Source organism: Pholis gunnellus (assembly GCF_910591455.1).
Source record: "Pholis gunnellus genome assembly, chromosome: 11".
NCBI lineage: Eukaryota > Metazoa > Chordata > Actinopteri > Perciformes > Pholidae > Pholis > Pholis gunnellus.
In genome coordinates, this window is record NC_136538.1 from 10,797,891 (window position 1) to 10,815,996 (window position 18,106).

The 18,106-nt window shown below is 41.0% G+C and overlaps 1 protein-coding gene across 30 annotated transcripts in view; it reads right to left on the reverse strand.

Annotated features, from left to right (window-relative positions):
- Window positions 1–18,106, reverse strand: part of LOC306702891 (neurexin-1a) — a gene marked incomplete at both ends in the record, with an annotated part of 228,884 nt that overhangs the window by 71,015 nt on the left and 139,763 nt on the right. For all 30 annotated transcript variants that reach the window (XM_079168634.1, XM_079168637.1, XM_079168631.1 and 27 more), the window contains one exon: window positions 7,806–7,987. In XM_079168634.1, coding sequence (XP_079024760.1) covers window positions 7,806–7,987 — 182 coding nt within the window. The remainder of the gene's footprint in view (window positions 1–7,805; window positions 7,988–18,106) is intronic.

The window sequence follows — 18,106 nt, forward strand, 5'->3', positions numbered from 1 at the left end:
TGGATACAATACATTTAATATTGAGAAATATTTAAGAAAAAGTGACAAAATAATATTGTGCAGAACAATCTTAGTGAAAATGTGCTCCATATGCGTTAGCTGGGAGATGATGTACTTCGGCTCACTGCAATGGAGCGAGGAAGAGTGAGACTATTTTTATCCCACCCTGAGGGCTGGGGCAGCTGTGTCAAAAGTCAACAACTATAGCGACTCCATGCTGCGACGCTCCAGTCCCAAACGCACACATCCCATCCACTTTATTTCTGAAATTAAACTAAACCCACGATAGATTAATGAATGCTTCAAATGTGAAATGGTGTAAAAAGTCAAATAGGCTGATGTATTTACAGGAACACGTCCAACTAGAATCTAGGGGGAAAGGGCTGAGCAAATATGAACTAAATTCATCCTTTGAACTGTCATAGCAAATGGAAAGTCAATGCTCTTAACCTGGTAACCCACAAGAAAAGCGAACACGCCTGACAGTGTAACATTAACAATGAAATCAAATTCACCCCATGTTAGCCACGGCAATATTGCTCTGTATGAGGCAAGCCCATAATGTATTGATGTACAGCTTTGAGAATGACAAGCTGTACTCACTGTGATTTGTTACACTAATAAAACTGAAGACACATTATTGTCCTGCCATCTCAAATACACATACACACACATCTTCCTCTCTCTTCCTCTCTCTCTCTCTCTCTCACACACACACACACACACACACACATACACGCTCGTTCCTCTTCATGGACCACTTGGCTTTGTAGTGGCAAAGAGCTTGAACAAATTGAGAAATGATTGGAATTGAAAGATGAGTAATGGTGATTCTAGCGCTGTCCCTTCTCAATATGGAGATGATGAGATTTGATTCTTTGAGGTCAGGTGCATCATCCGAGCTGAGTGGCTGCCCCGTCTATGACTAAAAGAGATAGGAGGCCATTCGCTCTCACATACAAGCTTTTTGCCACCATGAGTCACGGCTGACATAAAATCAATGCTGTATTTACCAGTGCCATATTACTACCGTTCATCGCCATCACACGTTCTGTATGTTAACCATATTAAGAGCAAAGGAATATGTTAGAAGAGTTGCAGACTATTATCCCTTATCATTGCCGTCTCCTCCCCGCTCATGTTTGTGTGACTGAATCAACACTGAGGGACTAAATGAGGTCAATGAAGCTCCCCCATCCATGCCTTTGACTGCTATCTCCTCATCACGGTCAGCTATTAACTCAGCATTACAGTGCCATTAGCCTAGCTTTGCCACATACTGCACTGCAAACTGCCAAGCAAAAAGCACTTCTGGTTTCACTGACACTGCGTGAAAGAGGGAAATAGCATCTGGTTGTGAATGTAAATGTGGCGGAGCTGGCTAGAGCTGGGGGAGGAATTGTTAATATGCATGCAGCCATGATTACTGCAAGTCCGACTTTGATTAATTGACCCCACAAGAGAAAAGTGGGAAAAGTTCATTACAATTAATTAAAAGTGAAAGACTGAATGAAACTAGCAAATACAAAAGGCGTCCAAACAGAAGAAAAAAGAAAGAAAAAAAAAAATTACACTTGAGCGCCTCGCCGTCCATACTGGTGATTCTCAAATGACATGCTCTGTTGCTTTTATACCTTTTGAAAAAAGCGGAGGAGGTTGGCCGCTCCCGGCTGTCTTAGGTTATCGTACCAGTGAGCCGGGGAAAATCCAGAAGTAAGAGTGACTTGTGTCAGCACAAACCACGGAAAGTCCAATCACTTGTGAGATGGATGTGTTTACTCCCACCCTCTGTTCATTGGAGCGTGACAGTTCAATGATGAATAATGTCATGGGGAACAAATCTGTGTTTGGACACAGTTTCTTTAATACTAAAGTGCTTTAGGCCTCCATGTCATTATATACACATAATTCAAAATTATTAAAAAAAAAGGATTGAGCTGTGAGCAAATTCAATAGAGATGTGATATAGTCTATGACATGAAATTGCATGTAAATAATATGCCAGGCTTGTTTAGAGTCTGCTCAAAATGCCGATCATCGTGGCAGAAAACATTCCAGTTATATACTGGGATTGTTACCGTAGCGACAGCTGATGAAGTAATGTGGAAAAAACGCGGGTTTCCAAACTATGAAGTGACAACTGTTCAAACACAATAACACCCAACAAATGAAACATATTTAAAAATGTTCAGCTAAAGATGGAATTGAACCCTTAATCACCACCCACGTAGGTTAACATCAGTTTGTATTTAGCTGCATTTATTTTCCATTATCGAAGAAATGAACAATCTGAATTTCAACGATCATTTTGTATGTGTCAGTTGCTCTGGAGGTGTGGTAATAACTCATTGATGTGCCTTGACCGAGCGAGCAACACAGGAAAAGCTGCAAAGCAGTGAATCCTGGGGGTGTTGCATGCAGGTCTGTTCTACGTCTGCATGCAGAGCAAACCTGAGAGGTAATTACTGGGTCTGAAACCTTAACAGGAGTAGTGGATGAGAATAAGATCCCTTCCCTGGACAGGTGTTTTAATAGGAGTACGGGGGATAGCGTGAGACTGTTTTCTCTCCTGAGACCTGCAGCGCCTCTCCCTGGTAGCAATCTCACCTGTAGCATCAAATCAGACGGTACAGGATTCACTTAATGACGCGAGTGATTGTGCATAAGAAAGATGAACTGCAAAAGCTTATAAAAAGATCACATTTTCTTACTAGAAAGTTGGCCTGGTAGTCTCTCTTTTCAAGCCATTTTACATGATTAATAGGGTAGAGAGTAGAGTTGAAACTGCAATTAAAGGTGTCTTCCATCAGAAGAAACCCCCCCCCCCTTTATAGAAGTCAGCTAAAGGAGGACCGAGGGGAGCAATGCTCCACCAGAGAAGTCATTATTTCTCCACCATCTCCTCCGCTCTATGGAATACATTAACTTTGCTGTCTTAGCCAGAGTGCCTTCATTGCTTGTTTTGTTTTTTTTAAAGGGATGCATGCAATTAGAAGAAGGGAAAGAAGAAAAGTGCTTGGAATAGTCCCCAACCCCCCCCCCACACAGAGATTGAGTACCAGCACAAAACAAGCTCACTGGGCCCCTCGGGGCCCTGCCTGAGACTGAGGAGAGCCTCCGATAGTCACTGTCACCGCTGCTCATTGACAACAAAAAAGAAAGAAGACAACTGCAAAGCCGCCATTTCACTGACTAAATGGCTTCCGGAAAATGTACAGATGGATTTCCGATAACAGACGTCCGCTCTTGTTTTCCGGGGAAAAATAAATGATACTTCCTTTGTGGGGAATACCACACCTCAACAGCATCAAAGTAAAATCCACCTCTATTTTAATATTCTTAAATGTATACAGACACTGCACAGTGAAACGTATTAGCACGTTTAACAGAGAAGGTACTGCACACCCACATTGAGTAAACTTTCGTTCAATTCTTCTTCTGCATGGATTACGGGGCTGCAAACACCCGGGATCATCACATCCATAATTCCATGTCACAGTGAATATTTCCCAACATTTGACTTTCAGCTACAGCGCAATTCATTACTTATGGATTACTTAAGATACTTTGCCAGGGCATACTATTGTGCGTAGACAAGTCTTGAATCCACATGGGATACTTGTCAAAGTAGCCTCATGAATATGTGTCACCTTCGAAACAGGAATAGGTATTGTGGAAAACCATCATAATTGGAGAAACGGCGGAGGCATTATTATGAATCTAGTGCTCCTTCCATGTGCGCTGCAGTAATGAGCCTGAGGAAAGTGATTGTCGTACATTTGATGGTTCACCGACTTCACAGTCATTGTCTTTATCTGCGATAGAAAGGAGAGGCGGGGGGAATGATCGCAATTCCTTTGAGGTACATTTAAATCATAGTCTCCACATATTACTCAGAAAATTCCCTCTTGAGAGTGCGAGCTGAGATGGCGTCCTTCAAGCCCCGCTGGGTTTCCTGTCATCATGAAATGGGAGCAGAAGATTAGGGGGGTGAGGGATGTAGAGGATGGAGAAGGAGGGGGCTAAATACTGAAATCTGGTCTAATCCCATCTCATACAGCTGAAGATACACTCCTCCTAAAACATTTGTGCTCAGAGCTGAGGTAACAGGAAGGAATGAGGGGAATAACGTTGGGAATCCACCTCATAATAAATTATTTGGAAAGTGTGCATTTCTGAATAAACTAAGAACTCCATACTTTGTTTATATATATTTAATACTGGAAATCAACCGTATGTCACACTTAAATAGTTTCTGCTTATTTTACTTTAGAAAATAAGACAATTTGCCCGAGGTTAGTGAAACGAACTCACTCAATGCCACAGAAAAATGGGCCACAATCATTACATGGAATGGTATTTCACACTACAGCGTGAGCCACTAAGGGTACAATTCAACCAGATAAGATTTTGCAGGTGACTAGCTGAGTGCTGCTATTCTTGCATAAACGCATCATTGTGGCACATTTCGTTCAGCTCATTGTGTTTAATGGGCCGCTGTAAAACACGTCCTTCCCATTGTAATTAATGAGGAGAAGACAGAAGCGTGAAACACATATCTAGAGGGTCTGTATCAAGTATTCTAATTTGATAATGTTATTGTGATTTAATTTCCTGCTTTTCTTCCATTTGGCTGCATCACAAAGCTTCGAGAATATCCCTTACGACAATTAAATTACACAACCAATTATGTTTCGTTAAAGTACTGTACACGTCTTTTCTCACACACTTTAAACATTATGACAGTCGTTTAATCAGAAAACATTTCGCCAGATATTTTAATGTGGTGTTTCATTGACGACATTTGGCAAAACACTGTTGCGCAGAATAGAAATTGTGTAACACACTTCCATCCTGTTGTATTTGTGTATTCAACAGCCTAACTATATGAACACAAATCTGTATGACCTTCATACTTCTCTTCTGTGTTTTCTCTCACTCTTCTCTCATTTTCTAATGAAATGAAACACTGCACAAAGCCCCCAGATTAATGTGCAGAAATACATAAATATGAAGCATTCAGAGTGACTGCTGATGTGAGTGGAGACTGCTGTAAGAACATACCTTATCAACATTCCCTCCCTGTAAAATGTCAATGGAATGCTGCACATTTCATCAACAAGGCGACGCATGCATCCGCTGTAAGCTGCGTGATCTCCCTGCCTTGTTATACCATGTGAGCTTCCCCTCTCTCACCTCTCCCGTCGGCGCAGCTCATGTCTCTTAACCTCTAACATTCATCGCTAGTCCACATCAGTGAACTTGAAAGCTGGCATCCAGCCTGAGACTGTCTTCTTAAAAGATGTTTCCACTAAGATGTGCGCTGTGTCTTTCCTGGGCAAACTTCTCTTTGTGTATTAGCTCTAGTGTAGACACAGAAATACAGAAAATGTGTGACGGAAATATCTTTCACGATGTTCACAGCCTACAGCTTTCTAGCGAGTATGCAGTGCACCAGCTGCAAACCCCAGTATTACTAGGAATTCACCTTTACATCTGGTCAGGAGGGCTTGAATTAATTGCTACATGCTATTTAAATCAAATGCAAACATGTGGGAATCGTTCAGCAATAACTTGGCAAGTGCGCATGATGTACAAGCAAGTGAGCACATTGGTATGTATATTAATTCAGTGCCGCATCAGGATGAGCTACCTAGCAAAGCCCCGTTGTGCCATTTCATTTAAAAAGGCGCCCTGTCTATGCAAATCGTTGGGAGAGGACATTTTTCATCACTCACATGAAAATAGGGTATAAAGGAAATCTCGCCTGCTTCATCCCTGTTTCAGGTGTTTCATGCAGGTGGACAGGAGCCCAGAAAGCTGCAGAACACACGAGGATCTTAGTGGAGCATTTGAACATCTGAGAGAGCACATCTGTCCTTTTACACCCATGTTCAAATTTATGTTCCTTTCTTCTCGTTTGTGTCCCCTGCGTGGCATTTGCTGATGAAAGATGCGTGTGAAAAAGGTTGAATCCTTTTAAATTGGCCGGTTACTCCTGGATTAAAGCTAGTGGCTAAAAATCACTTGGCCCTGGAAAAAAAAAAAAAGAAGCAAATCCAGGCAGAGCAAGTACGGAGCTGTCTCATAAGACCAACATCACGGCTGCTCCGAGTCCTCGGGACAGGCCTTCTTATGTCACTGCGTGCTTACTGTACGTGTGAATATATCGGTGTGTGGGCAGCTGAGGTTGAGGCAAACTTCAAGACCAATTTCATGTTCGGGAGCGTGTGCTGATCTGTTGTGCAATGTTCATGTATGCTCCTGGCCAGCATCAGTGTTGTCATGTGTTGGGGGGTGGTCTGCCCTGGATATGTGCATGTGTGCAACCACTTACAACGTGCGTATTAACGTTAAGGATATACAGATGTCGTACATTTTACGTTTTCTACAGTTGAATCTGAAACTTGTGTGTATTACAGCAGAAAACAATATTACCCGAATAATCAAAGTGTATTTAAACATGCACAACCTTGGTCCAAACTGCCAAACTAACAAAAAAACAGGCTGATAACCACTTACGTTTGTGTTTTATTCAACATGTTATCTTTGATGAGACAGATGTCCAGCCTGCCTATGCTCAGGTTGAGCACCCGTCAGTACTTTCTCTGCGCAGGGCATTTGTTTATCTAATCTTACATCCACATGTCGATTGAGGGTTAGTTAGCTTTGTGTGCACTAAAGAACACGGGTATTCTGTGTCAACAAAATAAGAAAACACTGCAGGGAAAAAGCCAGAGTATATTATGAATAAACATGCCTGTGGATGTGCAGATAACATCCAACCTGACTCTTACGACTGGACATTTTTCCCCTTCGACTTTTTTTAATTTTGGACTATCGAGGAATTATATTTTACGGAATTTTTTATGTGCCATACATTTTCTATGGCCAGTTATGTTTAGCAGCTCCTCCGAACTTTTACATTAAGGGAAGGCATGCAGTCATGACACTTTATGGAAATCTGTTTATCCTTGAAATGTAAATTATTTTTCCTACTTGAGCTAAAACAAGTAGGAAGCATTCACAAGCACTTGAAATTAATCAGATAAATAATGTTTATCACAGATTATTTAAAAAGACAATATTATATTTCCACTGCGTTTCACTCTGGCCAGCAGCGGGGCAGCACTCCCTAAAGCACCGACATTCACGTGCTAATGAGTGTTGTTATCGTTAAGTGGGTGCCAGCGGGGGGAAGGTCATGTGGTAGCCAAAATAAAATTGTATCCAGGCGGGCCGGGTACGCACTTTATGGAACTGACCCTTATTACAGCACCATCTCCCTCAATTCCTGCTGCACACACACAGCGGCAATAAAAAACGAAGACCAGATGAGGTGAGCAAGCATGTGCTCCTTCTTATCACACACACAACATAAACGTACTGATGGGCATGCATGTCGTACTTGCCATCAAATCACGACGTCCTTATTCTTTTGTGGTTATAGAGTTTTTAACATTATAACCACCACCATTAAAGCTCTGTAAACTTGGCTTCAAATCCACCAAAGTTAAAACGTTTTTAGGTTTTATTTGTTCAGAGTGTAACACTGAAAACATCACATTTGACTGAGAGTAACTGTCGCCAAATTCTTATTGGTGAACGGAAATGATCCCTTTCACTGCAAATCAGTGGGAAAAGCGAGAAATATAGAAGTATAGAACAATTCCAAGTAAAAAACTGACAGAGAAAATGTGTGAAGATGGCTTTATCCTAATATAATAAATCTACAGTGTACTGTGCTTAATTTGGTGTACTGCACTTGCAGTTGAAAGAATGCTAATAAACAGTTTTTGACTTACGATGTGCAGCTTCAGGAAGTCTCCGAGACCAGAGGAGCTATCCACCCTCACCAGGACAGCATCCTTCAGGTGCGTGCTGAAGCCAACGGCTAGCCGGTCTGCCCTCGTGCTGGGACGGTCATTTGGCGGCCACGTGTATGTGATCAGTCCACCATCTCGCCCAAATATGTACGTCGTTCCCGCTAGAGAGAAAAAAAAAGCAGAGATAATAAATATAAGAGTGCATTTCCCCCTTACAGTCATGTACCAGGCATGAACCACTGACTGTCAACACAACAACATTATAAACACAACAAAGCTGGCACGGATGCCATGTGTACACAGCACCGTCAGTCTGAAGTGTTTCATTGTGCTGAGTAATGGCTTTGCAAAGCACTGCGCAACACATCTCTCTCGAACAGCTCTCAGCCCCGTCTGAGGGTTTAAGTACACTCATGTCAATTCATGAGAACGGGAAAATTCTGCGGAAATGAGGGAGGCAGGTACTGGTGCCACTTTCCCCATAATGCTCCGCAATTACTCAGTTTTATTGCCATCGCCTGCTTCACCTATACAGGGGAGAGACACACAAGTAAATGCTAGCAATTTTGCAGTCATGTCCCCGGTGCCCAGGTAACCAGCATGCCAAAACGGGCACCTCCCCGTCTGTCGCGCTTCATTAGCAGCCTCAAAGGCAGACTCATCCGGCAGCGCTACAGACTGACTGGTCCAATTATGCCCTCCTTGTGACCTCTAAACCAGCTACTTCCTGTCTCGCTGCATTAGCTCGTTGTCTGTCGCTGCTGTATGAAAGGTTTGAACATGACCTGGTAGATGGAAGAGCAGTTCTAATTACGTAGCTATTCAGTGAGAAAGAGCCTTGCGGCATTATTCCAGTGACCTAGTCAAATTGATGGTTGGAAATAAGTCCATCTGGCCAAATGAAGGAAATGGTCTATTTAAAGTGGGAGCGTGTTCCTGAATGAAGCCACAGCTCAGGTTGTGTTGCTTGCCAACCAGTCATAGCTTTACCATTTCAGAGCTGTCAGAGTTGTCTCAATCAAATAATTCCCGATGTCTTCCCAATTAAAAACCTTCATTGGGAGTTTCAATTCATTTCTGCTAGGACATAAAAAAATATGCTGGTGGGAAAAAGTGTGTATATGTGTGTGCAAGTGTGAATGAATGAGTATGGGATTGGGAAATAAATGCCTGTGAGAAAGGCTGAAAATAAATGCAAGCTGTCAGATTAGCATAAAAAACAGCTATCTTCATGAAAAATTAGACAAGGAGCTCTGCTAGTGTGTTATGCATTTACATGTGTGTGTGTGTGTGTGTGTGTGTGAGAAGGAAAAACAGAGAGAGCGAGCGTGTTAATATTCATGGGGACAGGGAGTTAAACAGCCCGAGCCGGAACAATAGATTATAAATCATTCTGACTGTAATTCCAATATTTTCTTGTAAACCAGTTCACGGGGATATAAAACTATCGATATATTTTGCATTTATTTATTTATTTCGGTTTTCTTCGCAGTGCCGTGATTAAAGCGTGTCACTCTGCTCTCAAGTTCCTTTTCCAATTTCATTCCCTCATTGAGGTCAATACACAGTGTCAACCATTAGCTAAAAAGAATGGCGTCATTAATTAACAATAATGTGATTAACGAATGATGTTGGGACATACAGATCTATGGCGGGATTTATTGTTTACATAAAGAATAACTCGCATTTGTGAAAACGTAATGAAATAACGCTGTAAGCATTCTTGTTCGACTAATGGATAAAGCGTTATAAAGCTTGATGACTTCTACAAAGGAAAATAAATGATGTGTAATATATTTGCGAGGCAGGCATCATTTCTTTTTCATAACGTCTGGCGGCTACTGCTGAAAACCTGCCTTGTTCCACTAATGCATATCTGATGTTGGTTCCCTTCACAGAGCAATCTTCAATTCATGTAGCTCTCGCTGGACTGTTGTCACTGTCTCCAAGTTTACCCCAAAGCCATCGAACACTTGCTCCATGCTCCAGCTTATTATAATTAAGCTCTTTTAAACCATGTTAGAGTGGGAACTCACTGGGCCCTAAAGCGTCCATTTCCCCCTCTGTCTATTCATACGATTTGACACCCACTTCATCCCACTGACAGCTTATTTACTGTTGGTGACCTCAAAAAAAAGAAAAATAAACACCAACAAAGATTGCTTATTTCAGTGGGCTGGTATGCAGATCTTGCTACTGACACCCGTAAGCTAAATGGATAAACAGCAAGACCCTCATGTCAAGGCATCAAAGGTCAACTCAACTAACTACTCTGTGACATGTAGATTATATAAACGGTTCAAAAAGAGGATTCAGAGAGTGATGATAAAAAGGTTGCTGATATGTTGTAACGCAGTCTTAAAATCCATACAAGCACCCTAGACCAGTGACAAGACTCCTTGAGGGACGGTTGAGGATTAAGACGCATGGAGAAACATGGCTAATGCACACCTACACAGTTAGGCAGAGGCATGAAATCAGCAGACACGTGCCTGTGCAACTCCAGTGGCGGAAGTAATTATGCACTGGCTCCATATTTGTTATTTGTGCACTCTCCTGGGACCGATACGGATCTGTTGTAGTCATTAGATACAGTGGTGTCCTGGAAATACTTGGCTGTTTTGTTGTCTCGTTAATTTGAAAAAAGTTTCGGTTTCTTCCCTATTTTACACTGCATAATAAAAAAATTAAAAATGTATGTACGAGATCAAGGTACAACGGGGGGAGGCTCAGATACAAAGTGCTTAGAGGTGTAGCGCTACGCAACACAAAAACCTACAAAACAATGTAAATTCTAATTTTTCTGCTTCACATATCCCGATGTAACTCCCGACATTCATATGCATTTCCCCAGCGAGGTCCCAGTACGGAAACCAAGAGGCAGTGTGCTTTGAGTAAGTACTGGTATGTCTTACTCAAGACTATTACAGATGATAAGACCTCCAGGATGAACTCCTCAACCACAAGTCTCCCCTGTTAAAGGATAATGAATTAATCTGTCCTCATGTTGGACTACACTGAGAGCTGGCTGCTCTCTGCTGCGTCAGTTAACATCTAAGAAGATAAACATTGGCAGATCAAACACCCTGCTTTCATTAAAAATGTAGCACAATTCCTCCTTCTCCTGCATTTGGCCAAAGAGGTGTGTGGGATAGCAGACTGTAGGAAAGTGGGCATGGCCTGTGTGTTTAGAGCCCTCTTGGGACCAACTTCTCAATGTCCATTTCTGCTGCGATAAAGCAGAAGCATATAGCAAACTACTCAGCGGTGTCACATGAAGAGGCGGATAGGTGTAAGCAAAGGAAAGCGCACTGGCTCTGTGCCCGAGTGTAGCAGTTGTGGGGCGGTTAGGATAAACAAGCCAAGCGGCCTGCGTGACTGTACTGCTCAGCTCAGGTCAGGCTCCCAGAGCATCTTTCCTCTGACCTCCAACGCGGCCATCGTAACGAGCCTCATATTACCACCTCTGCCGAGAAACTGGGGAAGAATCCAATCATAATTACATAGTGATGGAAATATGAAAAGGAGAGATGACATTATGGATCTGCTTTCCATCAGCACCTAGCACTTGCGTTGCTCTCTTTTTCGCTGCCAAGGATTCCCGTAATGACTTGTGTGCAAAAATAGATTGCCCGAGATGTGGCATATAGAATAGCCTTTTCATATTATTTTAGGATCTTTTCAATGGAACTTCAACGTAAAATAACCTCTTTTTACAATTGTCTCCTGTTTATATACTTATATAGGTATATAGATCCTATATATCTTATATATATACAGACCTAAACATGCCATTTTCCAGGTTTACTTTCAGTCTGTGTAAATTAACAATGGACTTGAGCTTAACGTTGAAGACAACGTCTATAAGATCCGTGACACACTTAAACCTATTTGTGTCTGGGACAGAAATAAGTAGGTGAAGATTTGCATAAATTGCTGCACTTTGCTCATCCCCAAACCATTATAAAGGACAAAACTATATTAAGGATAACATCATTTGGGTTTATCTCTGGTCTGTGCCCCCCACAGGGAGGAGTACAATTAAAAGAAGCTTAATGATGTCTATTGGATTACTATTTCAGGTTCCAGAAACATCATTACAGCGACTTATGAGGACACTATTGTCCAATAAAACACTATCGGTATCTGGTAAAAAAAACTATCTCCGATCAATGCTCCTTAAGATTTAGTGCCATGAGGGGAAATTGTGAGTCAACTTGATACATTTTTTTCTTCCCCCTGATCTACCCTTCTCACTATATTTTACCTTTTGGGACAATTAAATGGTCTGGTGGCTGAGGAGATGAGGTGGTAAATAGATAGTGGGGTTATGAGCTAAAACTTATTTCTTTTCAGCTGCATGTTCCAACTTGGCAGCGATTACAAAGCTGTGAATTACACAGACAGGCACAGTGTATAATTAAATGGTACATCACACCCCATGATCCAAAATAATGATGCGAATACGGTGATATCTGTCTATATAAGTATTGTAGGGATTTACTTTTCCTCCCCAGGCTTCACTGCCAGAAAAAGAAATACTGAAAACTATTCAAACATCTTGTGACATGAACCAGCAATAATGGAAGAAGGGGGGGGGGGGGGGGGGGAGCATGATTTGATTATTCAAATGACAATGGAACTAAGATATAATGATTTTTTCCCCCGTTAGCCAGTCTTGTAGTTATTTCAACAGGCAAAAGAATTGCAGGGCAAAGATCTCAGCTTACAAATGTACCTGTGCATCATGTTTGTTTGTGACAACATGCTGAGGCTTCGTGAACACCGCCACTTCCAGCAATGTTGAAGACATTTTTTAATTATTATTAAATATTTCCATTTCTGTTAAAATATTCATTCTATAAAAAAGTGTTATTTTGTTAATTCTTTGAGGGAAATGGTTTTATATCTCAAACCTTTCAATATTATATGATACGAATTTAGATTGTAGTTTGTGTGATTTCGGCAACTCAAAGGTATTATGTAGTTTAATCAAAAGCAACACACATAACATCACTGTAAAGCTATTTTTATGTTATTTTCTGTTGATTTTCATTGTCTGTTCAGCTACAGTAATGACTTTTCCCACTATACTGTGAACATTTGTGTCAGTTTAAAGATTTATTTCTCATTTGTTCACTGTGGCTGCTGCGGCTATAAATGTAAAAACATCTCTTCTGTACACCAGAGAATGTTTTCTAACGTACTCTCCTGTCCGTGCACTGTGGGGCTTTGTGTTGGCGAGGTGACATTTCTGTCAGCGTTTTTCTTGGCTGTGCCAGTTTGGTGTTCTGGCAACATGCTAGGAAATGAATTGCTCCAAAGTAGGGAGAGAGAAGCTGTGAAATTAAGAAACACCTGGGATTTTTGCTTTTCCCGTTCACCTTCCGAGTCCAGGTTCAAAGGAGTGTGGGGTGCACTGCAGTTGTGCTCTGTGCTACTTCCACACCTTTACCAATGCATGTGCGCATGTACAGATCCTGATCAACAGCTTATAAAGTATGTTTCTGTCGTATGTAGGCCAGTTTGACTTTGATGCAATTCCCTCAAGCAGGAAAAGAAAATTGCTTTATCTTTTTTTGTTGTCATTCTAAGTATATCCACATGTGGCTGTACAATGAATGAGGAACAGGTTGGAGGATGCACTTCTCCCATCACCAGACCTAATGTCAAAGAAGCATTTCTTTCATTTGGCAAAGGAGCTCTTAGCACCAGAGCAGCACAGCAGCATAATAAGTTACCTCCTCCCATGCTAATAAAACTAAAAGAGACATTTATTTGCTCCTGGAAATTCGGCACCTTTTGCTCAAGAACACGTGAACTTGTTTTGTGGTGCAGTAGATCCCTTGCTCTCTACTGTACAGTGAGTTGTCAGGGGCGCTGCTTTGACTGGTGATGAAAACCCACATCTACTGATAAGGTGTTCTACCCCGTTGCCAACAAAGCACACAGGCACTGTGAACATCTTGTCATGGCAAAATTCACTACCTATACCATGCGCCATGTGTCCACTGACTTACAAAAACAGAGCAGACAATATTTAGAAAAGCAAATGTAAGACTTCTGGGTAAAAGAGGTCAAATCAAAATGGGAATTATTTAAATGAAAATGTCACAAAATAATAAAAAAAACAACCAGACCCTCCAGTTAAGTGTCAGTTTTGCAGCAGTAACCGAATACTTTGACATGTGAGGTGATTAATTGCCTGTCACCTTTGACTGGCAGCCTCTGTATGTGGTAATAGTTAAGGACAGTGAAAAGCAGCAGCTCTGAAAATACGAGTTGAGTGCAATTGTTCTTCCAGTTGTTTGGAGTCAGCAGTTTAAAGCACAGCCTCTGGTTGTCTGACCCGTGGGCACAGAAGAAGAAAATTGGGCTGGACAAAGAAAAGTGGAATGCAAGGTATAGTGGACACAGCTACATCCCCGTGGCCACCCTCAACCCCCCCCCACCTAATCTCTTTTTCTATATCTGTTCATCGTTCCACTGCAGTATGGCGAGGTCCTTTCAACAATTTAAACATCACTCTGAAGCTTTGCTCCTGGAGAAAGCCATTCTCTATCTCCACTGGTGTGTGAGAAGCCCTTTGGGAGACTAAAAAGGCTATGGATTGTTGACTTGTCTTAATCCTCTCTCAGCACAAACAACTGCCTCCCTTATAATGGGATAGGCAGTTAGAACAGAACTAGCAAGCATGAGAAAAGGTTTCATCACAGGTTGAGGCTGGAACGATGCTGTGCAACATACTACTGAAATGACAGCGAAACAAACTTTTAATGTGACTATGCGTTTTTAAACTAGACGTGAGGGGCAAGGTTTCCCTCAACAAGATAAAAACACAAGACTTACTGCATTGTGCAAGCATCTCATCCATTGTTATGTGTGCTATAATGCACAGCCAAAACATTTTTCTGTGTGAGCATGGAGTGGAAATTGAGCAATTTTGCCAGCTAGTCCATGACTGCTGCAATTCTGTCATGGAACTAACCCATAACATAAAATACTGCATACTGCACTCTCGGCCACCCTGCTTATGCTTCCTTCCACGCTTCTTTCCCCTCCCTTTTATTTTTAAGTGATAAATCTTCCCTTCAGTCTTTATCAGAAGGCTGGAGCTGAGCTATTCTTTTTTTTAGTCAGCAGAAAGCAGAGTGGATAGAGGTGCTAAATCAACCAGGAGCACCGACTGCCTGCTTACTTTGTGTTGGCTTAATAAGTCTGAGCATATTGGCATATATACAGCAGTCGATATAAACTTTTACAGTTCATTGCCCGGAGACTTAATCTTCACCACCGGCCGATAGAGTATTCAGTTATATATACCAATACAGTATGTGTTTCGATAGTAGCAACTGTAATGCGTTATTGATGATAATGGATGTAAATGATAAGTGGTACTGAAGCAAAGATGGATAAAAAAACAAAACTGCGTTATCAAAGGGAAGAATTGTAAGCCCTCAGGCAGTTACCCTTCATCTTCAGGCTAGACTAGGCAACTATTTTAATTAGCCTATTTCCACAGTATTGTTTTAACAATATCCAGTGACCTACGTGCCTTAAGCTCCTTCTAATGAAGACAATCCCAAAGCAGCATTTCTGCAGAGTACAGCTGACAGTGTCCAACCTGCCTTCATAAGCTGCAAAAGGATTAATCCTCTCTCCCTGCTTTGCTAATTTGATGTAATTAAATTAAGTGGGGACTCAAAGTGGGGCATTGCTGCTTGCCCCATGATTGGTCATCCTTATTAGAGGGTATAAGATTATTAGAAATATAGGAGCAACACAATCTAATAAAAACGGAGAGAGATAGAAAACATAGGAGCACTTAAGTCAGAGCTCAAGGCTGGTACAGTACAAAATGATCACATCAAGGGGGAAGGAGGGGGAGAATGAGAGGAAGAGAGGCTGAGATACATTTTGCGATAGAAAGATGGTTGATTAAAAAGTAGTTTCATATCTTTATATTGTAGGGAGCAACAGCATAATCACACTATGTACTTTATCAACCATATATATATCTATAGATATCTATAGATATATATACATTTTTAAGAGTATCTTAACAACGCTGAAAATCCTCTCTTTGCTGACCTCGGTTGAATTTATCACCTTGTTGCATGATGTACAAGTGGACTACACTGTTGGTTGTAGTTACAGGTGCAACATTGCACACTTCTGGCCACACCCAACCACGCCCATCAATGATGCTGGGTTTGTTCAGAGGTCAAACAGGCTTAGGCGTGGCTAAGCAAGAACATTCATTATTTAATAAATATCTGCCCAATCATTTTCACTAGAAGGCTGATTGACGTTCCTATCTCGCCCATAGACTGTACATAACCAATGGACGTTGTCACCGTGACGTCACCCGTCACCCGAAGCCTCCAGTTCCGCATTTTGACCTTCGCCATCTTGCTTTTTGGTCGTCGCCATCTTGGCTTTTTGCAACCAGAAGTGACACAAGAGGGTGAAGCTAAATAAGAATAAGACACTTTTAGGCGATCAAAAAGTTTACAATTAACTTCATGAACTGATAACAAACTGAGAAATGGTTAAAGTTGTCCCAGACCAGACAACGCTGAGGTGGCAGCCTGTCAATCACAAAGTATGCCAAAAAGCGTACGCTCTATCATCTACTTTACTCTAAATGGGAGCATAATTTACTAAATGAACATCATGTTGTATTTAAGCAGACTTGGAAACAATTGAGACGACTTCTCAAAGACTTCTATACAATCAGACTTATTTTTGCATTAGCATTTTTATGAATGCTTAATGAGACACTCAACTTTGATATTTTAACTTTCTATATTGTTTCTAACGTGAAACCAGCGGCCAAACAGCTAAAAGTATCTCTGTTGTAAGATAGACAACGGTTAAAAGATGAATGCAATGATCTATGGATCATGCTCACCCCCAGATAAGACAGATAATCAAATGTATGGAGGCACATTTTTGATGGGCATGAATATTTGACGCCATCACATGACATGTCCATTAGATTGCAAACAAAGCAGTTCTAAAACCTGCTCTCTACAGCAAACCTGGGTTATTATAACCAATGATATAATAATCAGTGAGGTTATGGGGGCTATATACACCCTGCATGCAGTTGATTCAAGATTTGTATGTTTAAATTATTATAGGCCTTGATGTCTGCCATCTGTCCTCTAAAATGCATTAATTAGCTGTCTTGATTCATATTACATTTGCTGTCCCCTTTATCTGAACTAAAGGAAGTGTGAAACTACACAAAGTGGAATGTGTAGTTAGCGTCTGCAAGAAGACGGACGATATTTTACATTTTCATTCATTCATTCATTCATTGTATATTAATTCACTTATTTTTTTTCTTTATAATTTTACTTGAAACTGTTATGTTCATATTTTACTTAAGATCTTAATTAAATAAGAAAATATTCACAGAGGAGTTTACCATGTGGTTATTTTATATAGATATATTATCAGATTACCAGAAAACATGCTATATAGTGATATATGTATATATATATATATATATAGTTATCGAGATATAAAATGACCAAGAAGATATTGGTCATATACAGTACATCCCAGCCCTAATAAGAGTTACCAACAAGTATAGTATATATATAGTATATATAGTATTGAGACAGGGCTACACATTCTGATAGCTCTTTACCAAAGTGTGTGACCCTATAATGTCATTATATTTGGAAAACTTTTTTTCATATAGTTGATCATAATTTGGGACCCTTCCAAAACATCGTTGGCAACATCTATCAAAGTACAGTAATACATATGTCATAAGGTATGATAAAAAACACTGCACCATCAGCCCAACCGGTCTGTTTTTACTTACACAGAATCAAAATTGCCCTGTCGATTAATAAAGTTTGAATGATTTGTATTAAAATATCGGAAGTGGCAAAATAGCCAATATTCCTAATGATGTCACAGATTCTGATGTGTGACAAAATTTGGTGCAACAAGAAGTATCCCTTCTTAATTTGGTATTGTAGATAAGACTCCGGACATATTCTGCCCTTAACTCGTACAATCTGCAGTTCGACAGAGATTGTGAATCAAGAAATTTGCCCCCTGCGTCACACTGTTGCGGTAGTTTGCCATATTTTATCCTCACACTGATCTGAAGGGATAAGCCTTCACCTTACCATGACGGGGCCCCCGGGCAGCCATACCGACTACCCTCACTCTTCATGGCAGGGGACCATCAATTCAGTTGAGGTAAAGTTCTGCCCCCTGGCCCAGTAATATAAAGCCATGAATGCTCAGTCGAC